At 39.9% G+C, this 21,547-nt stretch overlaps 1 protein-coding gene across 3 annotated transcripts in view; it reads right to left on the minus strand.

Moving 5' to 3' along the window:
* pum3 (pumilio RNA-binding family member 3) overlaps positions 1-20,962 on the minus strand; it is a 53,195-nt gene extending 32,233 nt beyond the window's left edge. The window contains exons 1-6 of one of the 3 annotated variants that reach the window (XM_059969970.1): positions 17,510-20,962; positions 12,624-12,701; positions 4,247-4,364; positions 3,315-3,458; positions 1,968-2,103; positions 813-888 (exon numbers count right to left, since the gene is read on the minus strand). In XM_059969970.1, the coding sequence (XP_059825953.1) occupies positions 813-888; positions 1,968-2,103; positions 3,315-3,458; positions 4,247-4,346 (456 nt within the window). In that variant the 5' untranslated portion in view covers positions 4,347-4,364; positions 12,624-12,701; positions 17,510-20,962. Of the gene's footprint in view, positions 1-812; positions 889-1,967; positions 2,104-3,314; positions 3,459-4,246; positions 4,365-6,711; positions 7,606-12,623; positions 12,969-17,509 lie in introns of those variants that run through there. The other 2 variants (XM_059969971.1, XM_059969969.1) reach the window with 2 other exon arrangements.
* Between the last annotated feature and the right edge of the window lie 585 nt (positions 20,963-21,547).

The following is a 21,547-nucleotide window of genomic DNA, read 5'->3' on the forward strand; positions in this document are numbered from 1 at the left end:
GTGGAGCCCAAGTCTCTGGATGCATTCAAGAGAGAGTTAGATAGAGATATGGATATGGGATATGTGGAGAGGGCAGGAACGGGGTACTGACTGTGTACGATCAGCCATGATCACAGTAAATGGCTGTGCTGGCTAGAAGGGCTGAATGGCCTACTCCTGCACCTACTGTCTATTGTCTATCTCACAGCAAACAGCCAGCTGTGCTGACAAGAACAGTGTTGGCATTCAGTCATTCAAATCTGCTCAGAAGCTATCAAAAAAATTAAATCAAAATTGCAAACACACGAACAGCTCAAAACTATAGAAAGCCCTAGTTAACAACCCTAGCAAACGAGATCCCCCATTTTATTCAAAAGGGCCTGTAATACATTAACCTAGAAGGAGTTCAGGAGGTATATTCTGAGAGTTGGGACATCTGTGCAGGTTTGCAATGCCCTGACTTCACAAGGAGTCCCAGTCAGAAATCCTGTATCTCAAGATACATAAAAGATCACCTCCACTTAAGAATTAACCGAATAAGGATATATCCACTGTAGGCTTCATCTGAATATCTGTAGGCTTCAGTGGAAACTTTACCCAAATGTATTAATTTCAGATGAAATGTAGGCAGTATCATTTTCACACTTCCAGATATAATTAGCCTATATTACTGAAATAGTATTGTTGATACACAAGTTAAGCTATAGTTTAAAAAATAAAGACAATTACTTAATTACAAATATCCCAATATTAAATACAATACAGAAACCTGCATTAGATATATCTTAAATCAAACACCATGACTAATGAAAAGCTTAAAGTAAAAAACATACATTTTTAATATTTCCCTGGACTAGATTCTGCAATTCTTTCATAAGTTCTGCTTTTTTCTCTTTACTGCAGTCTTTTCTAGAAGAAGAAAAAATAAAAATCAGTGTTGTTTTCTAAGCTTCCTTCCAGGCAAACTATTGCCAAGTGGCTAGATGCTAAAAGGTTAGAGCTAAACCAATTTTATTGTATTTTGATTGTAGACAGCAGTATTGTAGAGCCAAGTTATGTAGACACAAATGGCTCATAATTACATTGCGGTACCATAATCTACAACTGAGAGACAAAAAATGAATTGCTCCATTCCCTATTATAAAAAATAAAGGGTCAATGATAGGATGTAAATTGTAATTTTATTCATTGGAGATTTGAAATTATTCTTAATCTGCAGTGAACAAAGGTTGATAACATACAAATACTGATTATTAATAATTTCCTTTCTGTAGCAAATAGAAACATGATACATTTTATAGGAAAATACCTATGAAAGGAATTAATTTAAAACTCAGATCAAAGCAAACATTGTGGAGAAATCAGCATCAACTTTACATTGGATGTATTATAAACAATTTTAAAAAGTTTTATGAAATAAGTTTTAAACAAATATAGATATTGCTATTGTGCAAAATTAAGGTTAAGTAAAACTATTAATTTCATAGTTTGATTTTCATTTATCCTGTTGCATTAAAGTTACAAATTTATTGAACCAGTTATGATCCTCCATACTAACAGCAACCAAGGAAGAAGAATAATCTACTGAAAATCTGAGCTGACTCAACAGCAATGATATTAGGATAACATCAAAGGTGAACTTCATATTGATTCTGATGCTCAGCACAGGTATCTCAGAAAGTGACTAAAGTGGGTCTATATATTAAACTGGTTGAAATAAATTTAGCTGAGATAACCTCTCACCCAGTGTACCAAGAAACCTTAACAGAAAAAGCGCAAATAAGTTCAACAATGAAAATCATACAGAAGCTTTCTAATCAGGCCAATGCTTAATTTATTTGAATTAGGATTGAGAGACAAGGGGTAGTAAGCAATGTGGTCTTCAACTTGCCATTAAGATTTTATTCAATATACAACATCACTTTAAGTGAACATTTAATTGCTACAAGTGTAAAAGATTAATTTGAACTGAACTTGGTTGAAAATACCTTCTTACACTTTCCCAGATCTGCTTTGATCGGATTATTAAATCATAATTAGTTTTCTTGTCCTGTTGTCTGTTCACTTTTAGTTCCTTCTTTTGTTTTTTGAAATCATTCCATTTGGGTTTCTTTCCAGCTGTTCCTAAAATGACAAATCATTGTTTTAGAAATAACATTTTAAATACATTTTAAACTAACATAAAACAACAAAGACATGTCTCCGACATTCTCAATAATGTATTACATATTGGGCAACCCTCCAGCTTGGCATGTAGGAAGCTAATTAGAAAATCAGAGTGGAGTTGATAGTTATGTGAGAGGAAACGGGATACGGAAATGATTGGGTAATGAAAGGGGTTTCTAAAACAGCTGGCATAGGTTTAATGGACCGAATAGCATTTTTAATGCAAAAATTATGAATATTTGAGAATGAGAATGAGAAATGCCTGAGGCTGTCGATTCCAATGATTTTTTTGCTTGACAGAGGATGCCATTTGGAGAAGCGAAAAAAATAAACAGGACTAGAGCTAGCATTAAACACAAAAAAAGATTATGCTTGAACACACTTATTTCAACCCAATCCAAAAGACTTTACCACTGATAAACAGGTACCAAGTTTATAAAAACAATCTTAGAAACTAAAACAACTGGGCAACAGCACAGTCAAGATCAGGAATCATCATACGGAGAAATGTAACCCATTCCTCAAATATGCAGTAAACTTCATTAGCACAATAAACTAATGAGCAAACCATCAATCCAAGTGCATCAAAATAATGAAAACATGAAAATGACAGAAGAGTAGTGTTAAATACTGAAAATAACATGCTGAGTGTAAATGATTAAGCTTTGCACCTCTGAATCTGCTCACTTATTGTACTCCAGGCAAGCCCTATATTACTGCAGTTTAGCTTGTGGAAATTTAGTCGTCACATTTCACAATCACTACCCAAAAATTTAAAGTACGAAATAAAATTTACTTTCATGGGATTTGTGAAAAAATGGTAAATAAATCAACATATTTCTTCTCTTTCAAATGTCTTTCTCGATGCTGATGCTGTGGCCTTATAGAAAATCACAATATGGCACATTTTCTGAGATTGCAACACCACCTCCTGTAACAATGGGAGTTGTCTATATTGTTAGATAGGATATCAAAACATCGCCTAAAATATTGAACTAAAGCAGATGAAGAAAGTTTGACTAATTTAACAGTAGTATGAGCAGAGACAAATAACCTTGAAATTATTATTATTCAAGGCAATAATTTTTGTGCAATATACTGCAAAAAATGTTATGAAAGTGAAAAGCTCAAGATTGTTTTAAACATAAAAAAGTTGATCAGCTACGTACCCTCTTCATTTCCACTCAATTGCTTCCTCTTTTTTCCAGCGTGCTGTTGTCCCTTGATTTTTTCCACTTTTCCAGTGGCATTAAACTTTGCCTTCTTCTCAAACTTTTGAGACTTGAACTTTGAATTGCCTTTCCCAGGTTCACCTGTTAGAACCCAAGCAAAAAGAACATCTGGAAGTTAACGCAGATGGCTGGTAACTTTAGTAACAAATATAACACAAATTTCAAATCAAATCTATGAAATGAAGCATTAGAGGCTCTGATTATTATTTCTCTGGTCTATTACGGTCAAGTATCATTAAGTACACAGCTGGAGTTTGTCTACACAAAATTACAGTAAATTTGACATGAGATGTAGACCAGTACATGTTAGGTAAGTAGATGAGAGAGAATCAAATCTGCTCACTGAATAGAATGGGGAGACAAAGGAAGAGGGTTCTGAGGAGCACAACATGACAGTCACTATAGATTTGAAATGAGGCACCAGCAGGTTTATTTCTTACAGAAAATCTTTAAGGCGATGTTGTAGCTTAAAAAAGTGGGGCAGCAAATATCTTCACAATATTTTATCATAAATATCTAAACATTCTATGACATGATTTTGGTAGTACTGGTAAGAGAATACAATATCTTTAATAAAAAAAATCTCAAAATTACTTAGCAAAAGTAAATAAAATCATCCAAGTAAATGTTCAGTCATTATTTTCAAATTCTGAGACTATGGTTTGTTTATTCCAGACCTATAAAACTCTTCCAGACCTCTCAACCATTTAATTTTTCAGACACCTCACTTCTATTCATTTTATGTTAATTTTCTATGCAAATTCTCCGAATTTGAAGAAAAGGATATGGAAGCAGACTTAAGTTTGATTTCTACATTAAAACTTGTGAACTACCTAATCCATTGGATTCTAATAACATCAAGAGCTTACCTGATGAAACATTTTTAGATCTGTCAAACTTTTTAACTTTGTTCTTTCCAGGTGGTGTACTTCCACCTTTTCCAGATAACCTTTTACCTTTAAGCACCATGGTAACACTCAGATCAATCTGTAAGAACAATAAGAATAATTACTGCACTAAGCTGATACTCCAGACAAGGTGGAACAGCATAACATTTTGCAATGTTATAAAATAACAATGAGGTGCTCTAGAAAATGCACAAAAACTTTACAATCATACTTGGAAAACTGAAAACAAACAAGAGGTATGTGATGTAAATACAAATGATTTTTTACATTTAGTCTTTAGCAACATACCACAACAATTCCTAAACTTGTATAACCTTAGAGCTGATTAATTTCTAAAAGAATGAATGAATCAGATTTACATCAAACATTTTTATGACATCTCAAAAGGAAATCAAGAGACATAATTAGTGCAACCATAAATATAGAAATATGTGGCGAAAAGGAATCTAGCATTTATGCATTAATAAGAACAACTGCAAACTGTCGGTGGGCAGTGTCAGAAGAATAAGAAACAAAGACATACATTCATAGGTGGCTATTTCTATTGTGGTACAGCACAGAAAAAGGTCACCAGATGCTGTGTAATAAATCTACAAATAGATTAAATTGCAAAGCACCTGGCAACTCTTTGATCTGTCTCGGATTAACAGCAGCCTAACATAAGTATTGCTATTGCTCAGATGGACAAGGCCAAGTGGAGAGCCAATGAGATTGTGCCCACTGTGGGCCTGTTGTGATGATAGGCAAACTGCAGTGAGCCCATGTCCTTGCTCAGGTAGGAGTTAATTCTAGCCATGGCCAACCTGACAAACCACTTCTTCACAGTAGAGTGCTCCCAGTGACAGTCACTGAGGCAGCTCAGCCTGCTCTTCTTGGATACTGGTATGATTGATGCCCTTTTGCAAGAATGAGAGGTTGAAGTTTGACATTCAACACCATTATCCCTTCAACACTAATCCAAGCTTCAAAACCTGGGCCTCTGTAACAGGATCCTTGACTTCCTCATTGGGAGACCGCAGTGTGGATCGGAAATAACATCTCTTCGTTGACAACCAATACAGGCACACGTCATGGATGTGTACTTAGCCCACAGCTCTACTCTTTCTACACTCCTGATTGTGCAGCTACGCACAGCTAAAATGCAAATTATAAATTCACCAATGAGCAGTCAACAGAATCTCAGATGATAATGAGGTGGTATGCAGGAGTGAGATAGATTGGCTGGTGGAGTGGTGTTGCAACAACTTTGTACTTACAAAAAACTGACTGTGAAGTTCACACCAGTTCTCAATTATTACATTGGTAATAACAAACCTAATTCTGAAATGTATAAAATTAAAGTGAACAGATATAAAAAACAGAAAAAATAAATAGTGCATATGCTGGAAATCTAAAGTGAAACAAAATGCTGAAAACACTCAGGTCAGACAACCTCTTCGGAATGAAAAACAGTGAGAATATCAGGCTGGATAAATTGTCTGATAAATTAATCAGATAAATTATCAGATTTATCTGATTTTTCTTCAGATGCTCTGAACTCAAGTTCAATTATCTTTCAACCATAAAAGCACATAGCCAAATGAAACAAGAGTACTTCCGGGCCAAGGTGCAAAACATACTACCAACAGCACATAGCACAAATGGTTATGGTTTCAGCTACAAAGAAAATAATATGCAGCCCAAGTCCCTGAGTGGCATAACTGTAATTATGGGATGCTGTCCTGCTCCAGCTTATTCTTCCACAGAGTAAAAACCAGAAAGAAGCACATACGGGCCAGCCCCCATCCGAATACAGATTCCAGCATGCCCCACAGAGGCTCTGCCACGTCACTCAGCGTCTTCAATAGGCGACCCAGTGGCCTAAGCCTCACAACTGAAGCAATGCTGCTCTCCAGCCATCAGTATTGCCAATGAACTGGACTTGAAATATTCTATGTTACCAGTCTCCAACAGGGTCTTGCAATCACAACGAAAAAGTCCAAGACAATCATTCGCACCAATTGTTGGACTGCGCACCTTCTCGGCACAACAGTATACAAAAAGACCAGCTCCATCACTATCAAGCAACTCACTGATGGGATAGCCCTGCAGTCTTGATGTTCTTAGTATCTATCAGCGACTTGCAATTGTAAAAAAGACATACAGAACAAACAAATACTAAGTGTTTCCAGCATTGACTGCTTTTAGCGCCCAAGACAGAAGTGGGTAATAGTACCCAGAGTTCATCAGGATGGGCTGTAGCAGTAAAATCAAAATGGGAAAAATGTGGTTTAAATAGATGAAGGTTCCATATCCAAATACACGAAGCACTTATATAAATGTAAATAAACAGGTAAGATTTAATAGACATTACAGGGATTTTGTCCCTAACTATGGACTAAGGCTGAGAAAAGATTTTTAAAATTAAATTTCTGGTTTTACCCAACTTTTACTGCCATCCCTAATTGATCTCGAGGAGATAATGAGCAGTCTTCAGATATGATGTTGTGATCACTTCCGAGTCGTGGCTGAAAGATCATAGTTTGGAGCTTAACATCTAAGGATACACATTGTTTCAAAAGGACAGTTAGGCAAGCAGAGGGGGTGGGATGGCATGGCTCTTTTGGTAAATATGAAATCAAATCCTTAGAAAGAGGTGACATAAGATCAGAAGATGTAGAATCATTGTGGGTAGAGATAAGAAACTGGAAGGGTAAAATGATCCTGATGGGAGTTATATAAAGACCACCGAACAGTAGCCAGGATATTGGATAACTTTCAATGGGAGATTGAAAAAACATGTAATAAGACCAACGTTATGATAGTGATGGGGGAATTTCAATGCAGAGATTGGGAAAATCAGGATAGGTACTGATTTTCTGGTTGGATCCCAAGAGGGGGAATTTGAGACTGACTACCAGATGATTTTTTTTAAGAGCAGCTTGTGGTTGAACCCAGTAGGGTAAGGGCAATTCTGAATTGGATTTGATTAGGGAGCTTAAGATAAAGGAACCTGCAGGAGGCAGTGATCATGATAGAATTCATCCTGCAGTTTGAGAAGGAAAAGCTAAAAATAGGATGCATCAGTATTACAGTGGAGTAAAGAGAATTAAGAGGCATGAGAGCAGAGTTGGACCAAGTTGATTGGAAGGGGTCACTAGCAGGGTTGATGACAGAATAGCAATGCTTCGTCTTTTCAAGAAAAATTCAGAAGGCACAGGAAGGATATATCCCAAAGATGAAGTAGTATTCTAAAGAGAGGATGAGGCAACCATGGCTGAGTAGGAAAATAAAAGGCAGCAGAAAGGCAAAAGCGAGCGCATATATTGCAACAATTAGTGGGAAGGTAGAGGATTGGGAAATTTTAAAAATCAACAGAAGGCAACTAAAAAAGCCATTAAGAGAGAAAAGATGAAAATATGAAGGTAAGCAAGCTAATTATGTAAGAGGATAGAAAATTTTCTTACAGATATGTAAAGAGAAAAAGAGAGACCGCTAGAAAATGAAGCTGGAGAGTTAGCAATGGGGGACAAAGAAATGTCAAACAAACTTAAGTATTTTGTGCTAGTCTTTACCATGGAAGACACCAACTGAATACTAGGAAGCACAAGTGAGTGTAGTTGCTATTACTAATGTTACGAATGAGCAGCAACTCTGATGGGCAGAAGGGTGCAAAGTCGCCCCCCCCCCTTTTTGAGAATCGCAAAATCGCTATTATTTTGGGTCTGATACCCAGGAAATGAGAGAGATACACAGCATGTCAGTAATGAGAGAGACAACGCCGGGATACACAAAGGTGGAATGTCTCCTATTGACAAAGAGAAAGATTACTGCTATTGTCTCTTGAAGGAGGAATTGTGTATTGAGTACTGTTCTATTCATTGAAACCCCTCAGGGGGCAACCAGAGTGATCTGGTTGAGGGATTGCATCATCCCAACCTGACTGACATCTGAGACCCTGTGAGTGGGGATAAAAGTAGGGTCTGGGGAACACCCCTCAGATGCACCAGGGGAGACGCTACGAGACTGGTGGGGGCTTGTGTGTGTGTCCACCCTTGCCTGGGTGACGAGTCCTCCACAGAACGGTCTAGCTAAAGGACGTAGACGAATCAAGATCGTAAAAGGAAAGTCGGCATGTTAATAGCTGTTATTCTCTCTCTCTCCAACAATTGCAACACCGCGAACAACGACTGAAGCCTGCATGAACTGAACTGAACTTTATATTTCCATCGGACAATTCATTATCCCCTAGACAACTATAGAGCTTATTTCTTCTTCTTATTATACCCGCACTTTTAGGTTTAGTATTGATGACGTATATTATCTGTATATTTGCATTGATATTATTTTTGTGTATTTTTACTAATAAATACTGTTAAAAATAGTATCATCAGACTCCAAAGGATACTCCTATCTTTGCTGGTAAGATACCCAGTTACGGGGTTCGTAACACTAAGCAGAAGGTGCTTGGGAAGCTGAAAGGTCTTAAGGTAGATAAGTCACCTGGACCAAGTGGACTACACCCAGGGCTCTGGATGAAGTATGTAACTGAAGATATTGTGGAAGCATAATAAGTGTCCTTCCAAGAATCACTAGGTTCTGGAATGGTTCTGGAGGACTGGAAAATTGCAAATGTCACTCTGCTCTTTAAGAAGGGAAGGAGGCAGAGAAAGCAAATTATAGACCAGTTAGCCTGACATCAGTGGTTGGAAAGATGATGGACCCTATTACTAAATGAAGTTCTGGGGCACTTGGAGGCGCATACAATAAGCTAAAGTCAGCATGTTTTCTAAAGGGGAAATTGTGCCTGACAAATCTGTTTCAGAAAATAACAGGCAGGATAGACAAAGGAGAGTCAGTGGGCATTGTTTATTTGGATTCTCAAAAAGCCTTTGACAAGGTGCTGCATATAAGGCCGCCTAAGAAGAGCCCATGGTATCGACTAATCCAGACAAGGGAGAGTGTTTCATCACGCTCCTTACTTTCCAGATAATGGAAAGGCTCCAGATACTGGATACTCAATTTCATGATGTTGGCGGCAGAATGTGGTAACACATTAGCAAGTTAAAAGAATTGGCTAAACAACAGGAGAGGGTCAGGATAGATGCATCATTTTCAGGATGGCTAGCTTTAACTTGTGGAATGCACAAGGATCAGTGATGCATTATAATCGGCCACATATCATATAGATAAATGAGTGAGCAAATGGAAGTACACAAAGGAAAAAAAATGAGGTTGACTTCAAAATTATAGAACAGTGTAATATTGGTCAAATGGAGAGAGACCATATTATAGTATGAAGGGATCTCCTGGCAAGAACAAGTGATCCCTACGTTACAGAGGAGTTGCATTCTTAGACAGTTTCAAATTTTGCTATTTTCCTACCAAATCTCATGCTGTAAGTGGAGGTGTGTTCCCATATGATGTCTTTTCTGCCATATTACTGCCAAAGTAACCCACTGCCATTATATAATATTTGATAACATTACACTTGGAATATACAAGAACATACAAATGAAATGACAAGCTTTGCCAATTTTTATTTTTAGCCATTCATTAGCGTGTATCAATAGCGCTTGGTTATGATGACACTGTGTTGATGGTCACACTTCCTCCTTTACCATGTCTTTTCCAGTCTGAGCACTGCACTCCGCAACATGGCATTTTCTCTAAAGCACAAGGATTGGGGAAAGGATTTAGGAAGTAGAGATGTCAGGATCATTGGAAGAAAGGTTGTATAAAAGGAATTCAGGAGGGTAGTGGGTGGCAGTAAAGATGGGGAGGGTTTTCTTTAAGGAGCTGTCCATGACCGCTGTGGCTTCCACTCCCCTCAATGCAGTATACTAGAGAAGATACCTCACAGATAAGACCTTGGCTGCACTGTGATCTAAGATGTCTGTTCACAAGTCCTCAAACTAGAGGGGGCAAGGAAACGAGGGACTTGGCTCTGTCTGCTAATCTTAAGTAATGTCATATCCAACTCTTGAAGTACTTGGTGAATCAAAATAAAAGTGACAAAATTTGTACAGAAAGATACTCCTACAGGATGTCATAAACTTCTTGCAATAACAGCTATTTTGCTTTCTAATTACCACGGCTGTTCCAGTAATTGAATTGTGCTCTTAGGAAATTGACAAACCACTACATAAAAATTTGAGATGTGAAATATACAAGACTCTTTTCCACCTGTCCTGTATGTTACACATCTCAAATTTTTGAGTACAGTTAGCCTTCCCTATCCACGTATTCCACGAGCGAATTCAACCAACCGCGGATCACAAAAACCCGGAAGTGCTCTTCCAGCACTTCTTGTTCAAGCATGTACAGACTTTTTTTTCTTGTCATTATTCCCTAAACAATGCAGTATAACAACCATTTTACATAGCATTAATATTGCATTAGGTATTATAAGTAATCTAGAGATAATTTAAAGTATACAGGAGGATGTGCATGGATTATTGTGTATCGGGATTGAAAAAAAATCTTTCTAGGTAAGTCCGAACAGGTACAACCGGTATACTCTTCTCCTTCAGTAATATTCACATCACCAGCTTTCATCTCCTCACCAACTTTTAACTCACCTTCTAACACAAACAACTGAGAATTCTCACTTTCCACTGGTACCAAGGTTAACCCTTTCTTCACTGGAAAAAGGACTGTATTCCTTTTCAACTAAATCAGATACCTCAGACTTTTCCTGAGTTTCAATACTAGGTTCAGTAACCTGTTTGACTAACATCAGTTAGTCAAACGCTTGTCTTAGTATATATTTTACCTTTCAATGCATATAAAACACTTAAGAATGTATGTTTCAGCACTGGGAATGGAAGTTCTCAGGACTTGGGACAGATCACTCCCGAGTGCACTTTCCACCGTGCCAGGTTGATGTGAGGATCAAAAACTCAAAACCCCAAAGCCCAATAATTAAATCACTGCATTGCTTAGTAATAATTGTAGCTTTCATCGGACCAGAGCCTTTCTCACTTTATCCTTTAAAATTGTTCTGATAGTTGACCAATGACCAACGACCGATGGCGTTTCACCTCTTTGTGATCGCTTTATTATTTCCACATTATTTTCAATCGTGATCGTGAGTATTTTCGTGAACAGAAACACTACGCATTCAGAGCTCTGGGGCTGGGTCTTAATGTCCACCACACTGATACAGGTTAAATAAGGTCTGGAGTTCCGCTGGGTCCTAAGATCCACCGGATTGAGACAGGTTACATAAGGGACTTAAGCATCCGCGAGGGGTCCCGGAACCAATCCCCCACTGATAAGGAGGGCCGACAGTAGTGAGTTGCACTTTTCCTAAGAGCACAATTCAATTACTGAAACAGTCATAAAATGGGGGTCATTAGAAAGCAAAATAGAATATTGGCTGTTATTGCAAGTAGTATGTGACATTCCATTTGAGCATCCTTCATCCAGGTCATGCTCTCTTCTTGCTGCTGACATCAGGAAGATACAAGGGCCTCAGGACCCACACTTCTAGGTTTAGGAACAGTTACTGCACCTCAACCTCCAGGCTTGAGCAAAGGGGATAACTTCATTCACCCCATCATTGAAATGTTCCCACAGACTCTTCATCTCATGTTTTTGATATTTATTGCTTATTTATATTATTGTTTCTCCTTTTGGCATTTGCAGAGTTTGGTGTCTTCTGATCTCTGGTTGAATGCCCTTGGGGCAATTGTTCACTGATTCTGTTATAGTTACTATTCTATACATTTGTTGAGTATGTCCACAAGGAATTGAGTCTCAGGGTTGTACATGGTGACATACATGTACATTGACAATAAATTTACTTTGAACTGTAGAACTGGTGATGACTGATTGGCGTTGAGTATGTCTATGCATTCTATACACACACACCGTAATGTGCCACCAACACTTAATGGATTATTATGATTGACTGGAAAACATTTCTGCATATATGAAATGAAATAGCAGATATTTTTCCATGTTAATATATTTTGTGAAAAGAAAACGCTCCACCTTCTTTATCACTATCCCAGTAAGTTGTAACCAATATACTTCCCAATTCAGGAGTTGAATTCTTCACCACCACCCCAGACAACCTCTCCCCTCGTCCCTCTCCCACACACACTGGAGAATGAATCCCCTCCCCACTCGCTCCAGGGGGCGACCCCATTCCCCTTCCTCACCCAGGAGGGCCGCCTCTCATAACCCCCTCACCAGTGGCAGACCCTCTCCGCAGCACAGGCGGACGGCCCAAAGCCACCCATGTGTCTGCTCTGCTCCATTAACCCTAATGCGCGCTCAGCATGGCTCTCCTTCCCACCCTCCATCCCGGAGACCGGCCGCAGCCCGAACACGCATCGGTCGGTCCACTTACCCGCTCCGCTCCGCTCCGGACCGCGTGCCGGCTCTGCGTCTGACGTCAGCGCGTTCGCCGCACGCAGAGCGACGCTACCTTGAAAATCACACAGTCAGAAAGTCGGAAATATTAGAAAAAAATCCCTTCATTCAAATTAAATTACATTAAGAATAAACTGAAAATAAAATAACTTTGGCCGCGAAGATTGTGTGATAGAAGGCGCAGCCTCAAGGAAATAAGGTTGGTGCAACGGATTTAATATCCGGGTGACTCCGGGTAACGCAGTCTTAGTGACCGGCTCAATTCTCAATTTGCTATCAAACTCCCAAACTTGTGAATTAGTTTATCAGGAAAATACCACGACCGAATTTTAAATGATTTGTTTTATAATTTACGGATTGATACATTTCACACTAAAATAAAAAAATGTTTAATCATTTACAGTATTTTGGACTATATTATGATTTTATCATAAATCTATTAATATTTTCTTGGTCAGCACACCACAAAATGCTGAAGGAACCCAGCAGGTCAGGCAGATGGAGCCGAACAAAAGTCGATGTTTCGGACCTAACCCCTCTTCAGGACTGGAAAGGAAGAAGCCAGAATAAAAAGTGGTGGGGGAGGGAAGAGAGGGATGGTCAGGAGAACTAGCTGGGACTAGAAGGTAATAAGTGAAATCAGGTGGCTGGGAAAGGTAAAGGGCTGGAGAAGAAATCTTATAGAAAAGGGGAATGGACCATGGAAGAAGGGGCACTGGAGCAGGTGAAGAGAAGTGGTAAAAAGTTGTTTGGGGAATGGAGGGAAAAAAATTACCAAGAGAATTTGATGTTCATGCCATCTGGTTGCAGGCTACCTAGATGGAATATCAGGTGTTGCAGCTCCACCCTGAGAGTGGCCTCATCGTGGCTGAAGAGGAGGCCAAGGATGAATATATCGGAATGGAAATGGGGATAGGAATTAAAGTGGTTGGCCATTGGGGAAATTCTGCTTTTGTTGGATGGAGGGAATGTTCTCGACAAAGCGGTTCCCAATTTACACTGCACCTCACTCACGAAGAGAAGGCTGCATCAGGAGAACCGGATCGAATAGTCAGCCCCAACAGATTTACAAGTGAAGTGTTGCCTCACATGGAGGGACTGTTTGGGGCTCTGAGTGGAGGTGAGGGAGGAGGTGAATGGGCAGGTGTAGCATTTCTGTCACATGCATGGATGAGTGCCAGGAGGGAGATTAGTGGGAAGGGATAAATAGACAAGGGAATCACAGAGGGAGTGATCTCTGTCGAAAGCAGAGAAGGGGAGGAGGTAAAGATGTGCTTGGTGGTAGGATCCCTTTGAAGATGGCAGAAGTTGTAGGGAGTGATGTGTTGGATGCAGAGGCTCATGGGGTGGTAGGTAAGGATAAGAAGAACTCTTTCTCTGTTATGACTGGGAAGATGGGTTGGGTACTGATGTCCAGGAAATGGAGGAGATGCGGGTGAGGGCAGCATTGATGGTGGAACAAGGGAAATACTGCTCCTTGAAGGAGGAGGACATCCTCTTTGTCCTGGAAAGGAAAGCCTCATCCTGGGAACAGATGTGCTGGAGACAAAGGAACTGAGAAAAGGGAATCGCATTGTTACAGGAGACAGGGTGGGAAGAGGTATTGTCATAATAGCAGCAGGAATTGGTAGGTTATAAAGGGCATTGGTAGACAGTGTGTCTCCAGAGGTGGAGACAGATAGAGAAAGTGGAGAGAGGTGTCAGAAAAGGACCAAAAGAATTTAAGGGCAGCATGGAAGTTAGAGGCAAAATTGATGAAATTAATGAGCTCAGCATGGGTGCATGAAGAAACACCAATACAACCGTTAATGATGTGCAGGATGAGTTGGTCAGCATTATCAGGGAAGGCTGGGAATATGGACTATTCTCATAGACAACGAAAAGGCAGGCATAATGGGGGCCCTTGCAGGCGCCCATGGCTACCCCTTGAGTTTGGAGAAAGTGGGAGGAACCCAAGCAGAAATTGTTGAGGGTGAGCAGCAGATCTGTCAGACGGAGGAGGGTGGTTGGGACTTATGTTGAGAAAGAAGTGGAAGCTTCAAGACCTTCTTGATGGGGGATAGAAGTGGAGACTGGACATCCATGGTGAAAATGAGGCAGTTAGTGGCAGGAAATTTTTGAGGAGATCATGTGCATTGTTGTGGATGTAGGTGGGAAGGGACTGAACCAAGGGGGATAGAGTGGAGTTGAGGTTTGCAAACACGAGTTCGCTAGGGCAAGAGCAACAGAGACATAGGCCTATCTGGACAGTCAGATTGTGGATCTTGAGCAGAAGGTAGAAACGAGCAGTGTGGGATGAAGGAACTGGAGTTTGGTGGCAGTGGATGAGAGGTCTCGGGTGTTGATGAGGTTAGTGATGGTACTGAGACAATTTTCTGATGGTCTGGAGTGGGGTCCTTTTCAAGGGTTAAGTAAGAGGACGTGTCTGAGAGCTGCCGCCAGGCCTCAGCAAGTTAGAGGTGAGTCTGCCACACAACAGCACCCCCTTGTTTCCGGTGTTGATTCAATTGAATATACACATGTTTTATCAGTACCATAACAATAAATGTAGCTACTTGAAAAGACTGTGTCTCTTGAGAGACAATAAACATACGATAACACAAGAAATAATTACATTAAATATAATCAAACCTTGACATCACTTGCATAACTCTTAATGTGAGCTAGAAATTGTACTAGCCAATGAAGCAAGCGCTGATATGGTAATGTACTGCATAAGGAGCTGATTCAGAGATGTGTGCTAGGTTCAGCTGGGGAAGCTGAAGTTCTTTGGAGCAATGAAATTCCAGGCAAAATTTGATTTAATATATCAGCCAAATAGGGCAGGTTTAAAGCCAGGGGCCATAAACCTATCTGTGTATACCATCCCAACAAAATACCTCGACCTCTGCTGGTTATATAGCATACTTCAGGGCTGCATATTGCATTCAATAATTTCAGATAACCTGCTTTACCTGATGATATCAGAAATAGCCAGTTCTGTTCTAAGGTTATCTATTTGTAACAACAATTCACTTTTCTTCTTTCTCCACAGACACTAGCCGATCTTCTAGACATTGTCAGTTTTCAATTTCAAGTTTGAGCAACAGCCCTGATATGCATTTAGAATTTATTTTTTACATTCCTTTTATCGCTTTCCAAAATGCCTGATAACTTACTAGCATTTAGAGGATCTAGGCTACCTTAACGTTCCTTTCCTACCTCCGCCATTGCAGTAACTTGTCTTCTCACTTCCGAAGAAAGATCTGTGACCTAAAATATTAACTCTTTTTATCCATAGACACTGCTTGATTGCCAAATGTGTTTACCATTTTAAGTTTTTATTTACCACAGACTTGAAACTTTGGGCAAAAGGTGCAAAGGGGATGCAAGATTCTGTGTACAGCATTGTCAATGTCTTTAAGGGCAGAGGAAACAGAATTAATCACAGCTTTCAACAGTGAATGGGATAGGTGTTTGAAAGAAGCTTGTGGGGGAGGGAAAAATAGCTTAATATGTCTGACAAATTTGCTCCACTGAGCCAGCACAGCTTTTCAGGGCAAAATAGCCTTCTTCAGTGCCATAAAGATTGTATGATTCTCTGTAGATACTTGAATTGCAAATTTCATTAATTCCACTTCATGTACATAGGTCAAATAGGTTTGTGTGCATCGAGTTTCAGAAATTCAAATCCTATATCAATAATTGTGATTTTGGAACTATGGGATTGTCTTAAAAGTCGATCTGGTGCATTCATGGTGCTTTAGAAAAGCCTGCTCTTGATTGTGGAGCCATTTATGCAGCTGAGTTAATTGTCTCTGAATTGACAAGACGGGTATAGATGGCCAATATATGTTGGTTTTGCCAAGATGTACGCAGTTAATAACTTAATCAATAAAACCTGCTTATTAGTTGTAACTTGTTGAAAAACTAATCGCTAAAAGAACCACTACAGGAAGTTCTCGATTATTGTAGAGTTATGAGCAAAACACAAGGTGTTGCCTGATGGTCACCTTAACATCTTGGTCAAAGAATTTAATTACCGTAGGAAACAGGTCCCATGTGACAGCAAGCCCAGGATGTGCAGAACTGATCATTGTAGTTGTAGCAGCAAACAGGAGAGGGCGAAATTCCAGACTCAGTAGCTCAGTTGTTTCGAGTCGGGCTGGTTGTCACAAAAGGAGGATATCTCAACTGAGCAAAATTTGGGTGCAACCACCACTTGGATAAGTTTCCCTGGCTGGTCCCCATCAACTCATACAACAATCACGGCTACTGCTTTAGTGGATACATCTAGGTTGTTGGTTATCCATGTTTCGCATAGTGTTTTAAATTATTGCAGAAAATAGGTTTTAAAATGCTGATGTTATTTAATAGTGCAGATTTTGAAATGCTTGATATGGGAATTGTAGAGAATGAGTAATATAAACAGGCTGAAAACAAAATTGTATATTTCCCTTAATCCTCTCACACACCCAATACTGTATTGAAAGTTTACCCTATTGAAAGATTAAAGCTCACAGTTTCCAATAATCTTATTTATTTTTTAATATCAATATATCATTATAGTCTTCCACAGTCAACATTCAATTCAATGATTTAGCATATCAATTTAAAGCATTCATTTGCTCGTCTTCTGAAAATATCAGATTTTGTTCAATTTTTCTTATTTACATGTCCCTAAGGCATAAATGTTGTCATTCACTGGCCTTGATTTTCCCCTTTCAGTCTACCTCTTCACCATCATTTAATCTGACATGGTCTCCACCCCAACACAGACCTTCCTATATTCTCCCTTTTCACCCTCCTTTCCCAGTGATTTCATATTTCCTTTAATTCTGACAAAATATCTTCAACTTGAAACATCAACTCAGTTTCTCTCACCACATATGACACTTGACCTGTTGAATATTTCCGACATTTTCTGCTTTTGGTTTCTGGTCATCCTCGACCTTGAAAATGTTATCTCAATGAAGATGCCTGCCAGGGAATGAACAATGCGTAGTCTGAGATTGTTGTAATGGTCTTCTGTTCTTCTCAGTTTCTTGTTATACGAGAATTAGAATAGCAGGCTTCATCATTTTGCATTTTCTGAGTTCTTCAGAATATGCTTTTAATTAGCTTGTATTGAACCAGATGAATATAGTTACATACAAGGAATGAGATTAGTGAAAATTAATGTGCGTGTACAGAAATGGGAGAAATTGTGATGGAAAATAAATGGGAGATAATTGCAGTATTTTGTATCTGTCTTTATGGAAGCCACAGAAAACCTCAGAGTCATAAAGAATCAGTGTTTTCAGCCCATGCTTTCCATTGCTATCCTGAAGAACCCATCCAAACCAATCCCATTTACCAGCACTTGGTTCTTCGCCTTCTATGATTGGGTGAATCAAGTGCTCATCTGGACACTTCTTAAATTTCCTAGACAGTACTTGACTCTATCGTTCTTTCAAACCTGGAAGCTGTAAGCCAAAGGTCCAGCAGCAGCACGGAGCTAAAGGAAACCTGCATTAGTTTAAAAAAAAGTTAGAAAAATTAATGGGACTGAAGGCTTATAAATACTCAGGACAAAGGTTTGAAAAAAAATTGGCCATCTAGATACACTAAATACAATCTTAAAAAACTGACAGATTCTAGAATAGACTGGCATCTTTTTTAAGTATATAAATGGTAAAAGAGAGTTGAGGGTAGATAGAGGACCAACAGAAAATGATGCTGGAGATATTGTAATGAGAGACACAGAGATGGCCGAGGAAATGAATGCATATTTTGCATTAGTCTTCACAGTGGAAGACATTTTCAGTATACCGGACATTGAAGAGTGTCAGGGAAGTGAAGTATATGCAGTGAAAATTACGACTGAGAAGGTGCTGAGGAAGCTTAATGGTCTGAGGATGGATAAATCTCCTGGACCTGATGGAATATACCCTGGGGTTCTGAAGGAAGTAGCTGGAGAGATTGCGGAGGCATTAACAATGATCTTTCAAGAATTAATAGATTCTGGCTTTGTACCAGATGTCTGAAAAATTGCAAATGTTACTCTGCTACTTAAGAAGGATGGGAGGTAGCAGAAAGGAAACTATAGACCTGTTAGCCTGACATCAGTGATTGGGAAGTTGTTAGAATCGATTGTTAGGCATGAGGAGTACCTGGAGGCACATGACATGATAGGCCAAAGCCAGCATGGTCTCCTGAAAGGAAAATCCTGCCTGACTAAGCTACTGCAGTTTTTTAAGGAAATTACAGGCAGGGTAGACAAAGAAGATGCAGTAGATGTGGTGTACTTGGATTTTCAGAAGGCCTTTGACAAGGTGCCGCACATGAGGCTGCTTAGCAAGATAAAAGCCCATGAAATTACAGGGAAGTTACTAGCATGGGTGGAGCATTGGCTGGTCAGCAGAAAACAGAGAGTGGAAATAAAGGGATCCTATTCTGGCTGGCTGCCGGTTACCAGTGGAATTCCACAGGGGTCAGTGTTGGGACTGCTGCTTTTTATGATGTATGTCCATGATTTGGACAATGGGATTAATGGATTTGTGGCTAAATTTGCTGATGATACAAAGATAGGTAGAGGAGTGGGTAGCGTTGTGGAAACAGAGAGCCCTCAGAGAGACTTAGATAGTTTAGGGGAATGGGCAAAGAAGTGGCAAATAAAATACAATGTTGGAAAGTGTATGGTCATGCACTTTGGTAGAAGAAATAAACGGGCAGACTATTATGTAGATGGGAAGAGAATTCAAAATGCAGAGATGCAAAGGGACTTGGGAGTCATTGTGCAGGATACCCAAAAGGTTAATCTCCAGGTTGAGTCAGTGGTGAAGAAGGCGAATGCAATGTTGGCATTCACTTCTAGAGGTATAGAATACAAGAGCAGGGATGTGATGTTGAGGCTCTATAAGGCACTCATGAGACCACACAGAGTATTGTGTGCAGTTTTGGGCTCCTTGGTTTGGAAAGGGGATGGGAGAGTTTCCGGAGGATTGGGGGGTTGCAGATGTTGTTCCTTTGTTCAAGAAAGGGAGTAGATAGCCCAGAAAATCATAGACCAGTGAGTCTTACTTCAATGGTTGGTAAGTTGATGGAGAAGATCCTGAGAGGCAGGATTTATGAACACTTGGAGAGGTATGATTAGGAGTAGTCAGCATGGCTTTATCAAGGGCAGGTCATGCCTTACAAGCCTGATTGGATTTTCTGAGGATGTGACTAAACACATCGATGAAGGAAGAGCAGTATATGTAGTGTATATGGATTTCAGCAAGGCATTTGATAAGGTACCTCATACAAGGCTTATTGAGAAAGTAAGGGGACATTGCTTTGTGGATCCAGAACTGGCTTGGCTATAGAAGGCAAAGAGTGGTTGTAGACAAGTCATATTCTGCATGGAGATCGATGACCACTGGTGCGCCTCAGGGATCTATTCTGGGACCCTCAATCTTCGTGATTTTTATAAATGACCTGGATGAGGAAGTGGAGGGATGAGTTAGTAAGTTTGCTGATAACACAAAGGTTGGTGGTGTTGTGGATAGTGTGGAAAGCTGTCAGAGGTTACAACGGGACATTGACAGGATGCAAAACTGGTCTGAGAAGTGGCAGATGGAGTTCAACCCAGATAAGTGTGAAGTGGTCCATTTTGGTAGGTCAATTATGATGGCAGAATATAGCGTTAATGGTAAGACTCTTGGCAGTGTGGTGGATCAGAGGGATCTTGGGGTCCGAGTCCATAGGATGCTCAAAGCAGCTATGCAGGTTGACTCTGTGTTTAAGAAGGTGTATGGTGTATTGGCCTTCATCAATCATGGAATTGAATTTAGGAGCTAAGAGGTAATGTTGCAGCTATATAGGACCCTGGTCAGACACCACTTGGAGTGCTGTGCTCAGTTCCGGTCACCTCACTACAGGAAGGATGTGGAAACTATAGAAAGGGTGCAGAGGAGATTTACAAGGATGTTACCTGGATTGGGGAGCATGCCTTATGAGAACAGGTTGAGTGAACTTGGCCTTTTCTCTTTGGAGCAACGGAGGATGTGAGGTGACTTGATAGAGATGAATAAGATGATGAGAGGCATTGATCGTGTGGATAGTCAGAGGCTTTTTCCCAGAGCTGAAATGGTTGCCACAGAGGACACAGGTTTAAGGTGCTGGGGAGTAGGTACAGAGGAGATGTCAGGGGTAAGTATTTTAACTCAGAGAGTGGTGAGTGTGTGGAATGGGCTGCCGGCAATGCTGGTGGATGCAGGTATGATAGGGTCTTTTTTTTTTGGATAGGTACATGGAGCTTAGAAAAATAGAGGGCTATGGGTAAGTGTTGTAATTTCATGTTCACAACTTTGTGGGCTGAAGGGCCTGTATTGTGCTGTAGGATTTCTATGTTTCTAAAGGATATACTGACATTAGAGAGGGTTCAGAGAAGAATCATGAGAATGATTCCAGGAATGAAAGGGTTACTGTATGAGGACAAATTGACAGCTCCTGGACTGTATTACCTGGAGTTCTGTAGAATGAGGGGGGGATCTCATAGAAACATTCCAAATATTAAAAGGCCTGAACAGATTAGATATGGCAAAGATATTTCCCATGGTGGGAGAGTCTAGGACAAGAGGGCACAACTTCAGGATTGAAGAATGTCCATTTAGAACAGAGATGTGGAGAAATTACTTTAGTCAGAGGGTGGTAAATCTGTGGAACCTGTTGCCACATGCAGCTGTAGAGGCCAAGTCATTGGGTGCATTTAAGGCAGAAATATATAGGTTCTTGATCAGCCAGGGTATCAAAGGGTATGGGGAGGCAGGGGATTGGGGATGACTGGAAGAATTGGATCAGCCCATGATTGAATAGCAGAGCAGACCCGATGGGCCAAATGGCCTGCTTCTGCTCCTATATCTTCTGGTCTTAAACCCATTACCTCAGAAAGGAGGGATA

This window comes from Hypanus sabinus, chromosome 5, assembly GCF_030144855.1.
Source record: "Hypanus sabinus isolate sHypSab1 chromosome 5, sHypSab1.hap1, whole genome shotgun sequence".
Taxonomy (NCBI): Eukaryota; Metazoa; Chordata; class Chondrichthyes; order Myliobatiformes; family Dasyatidae; genus Hypanus; species Hypanus sabinus.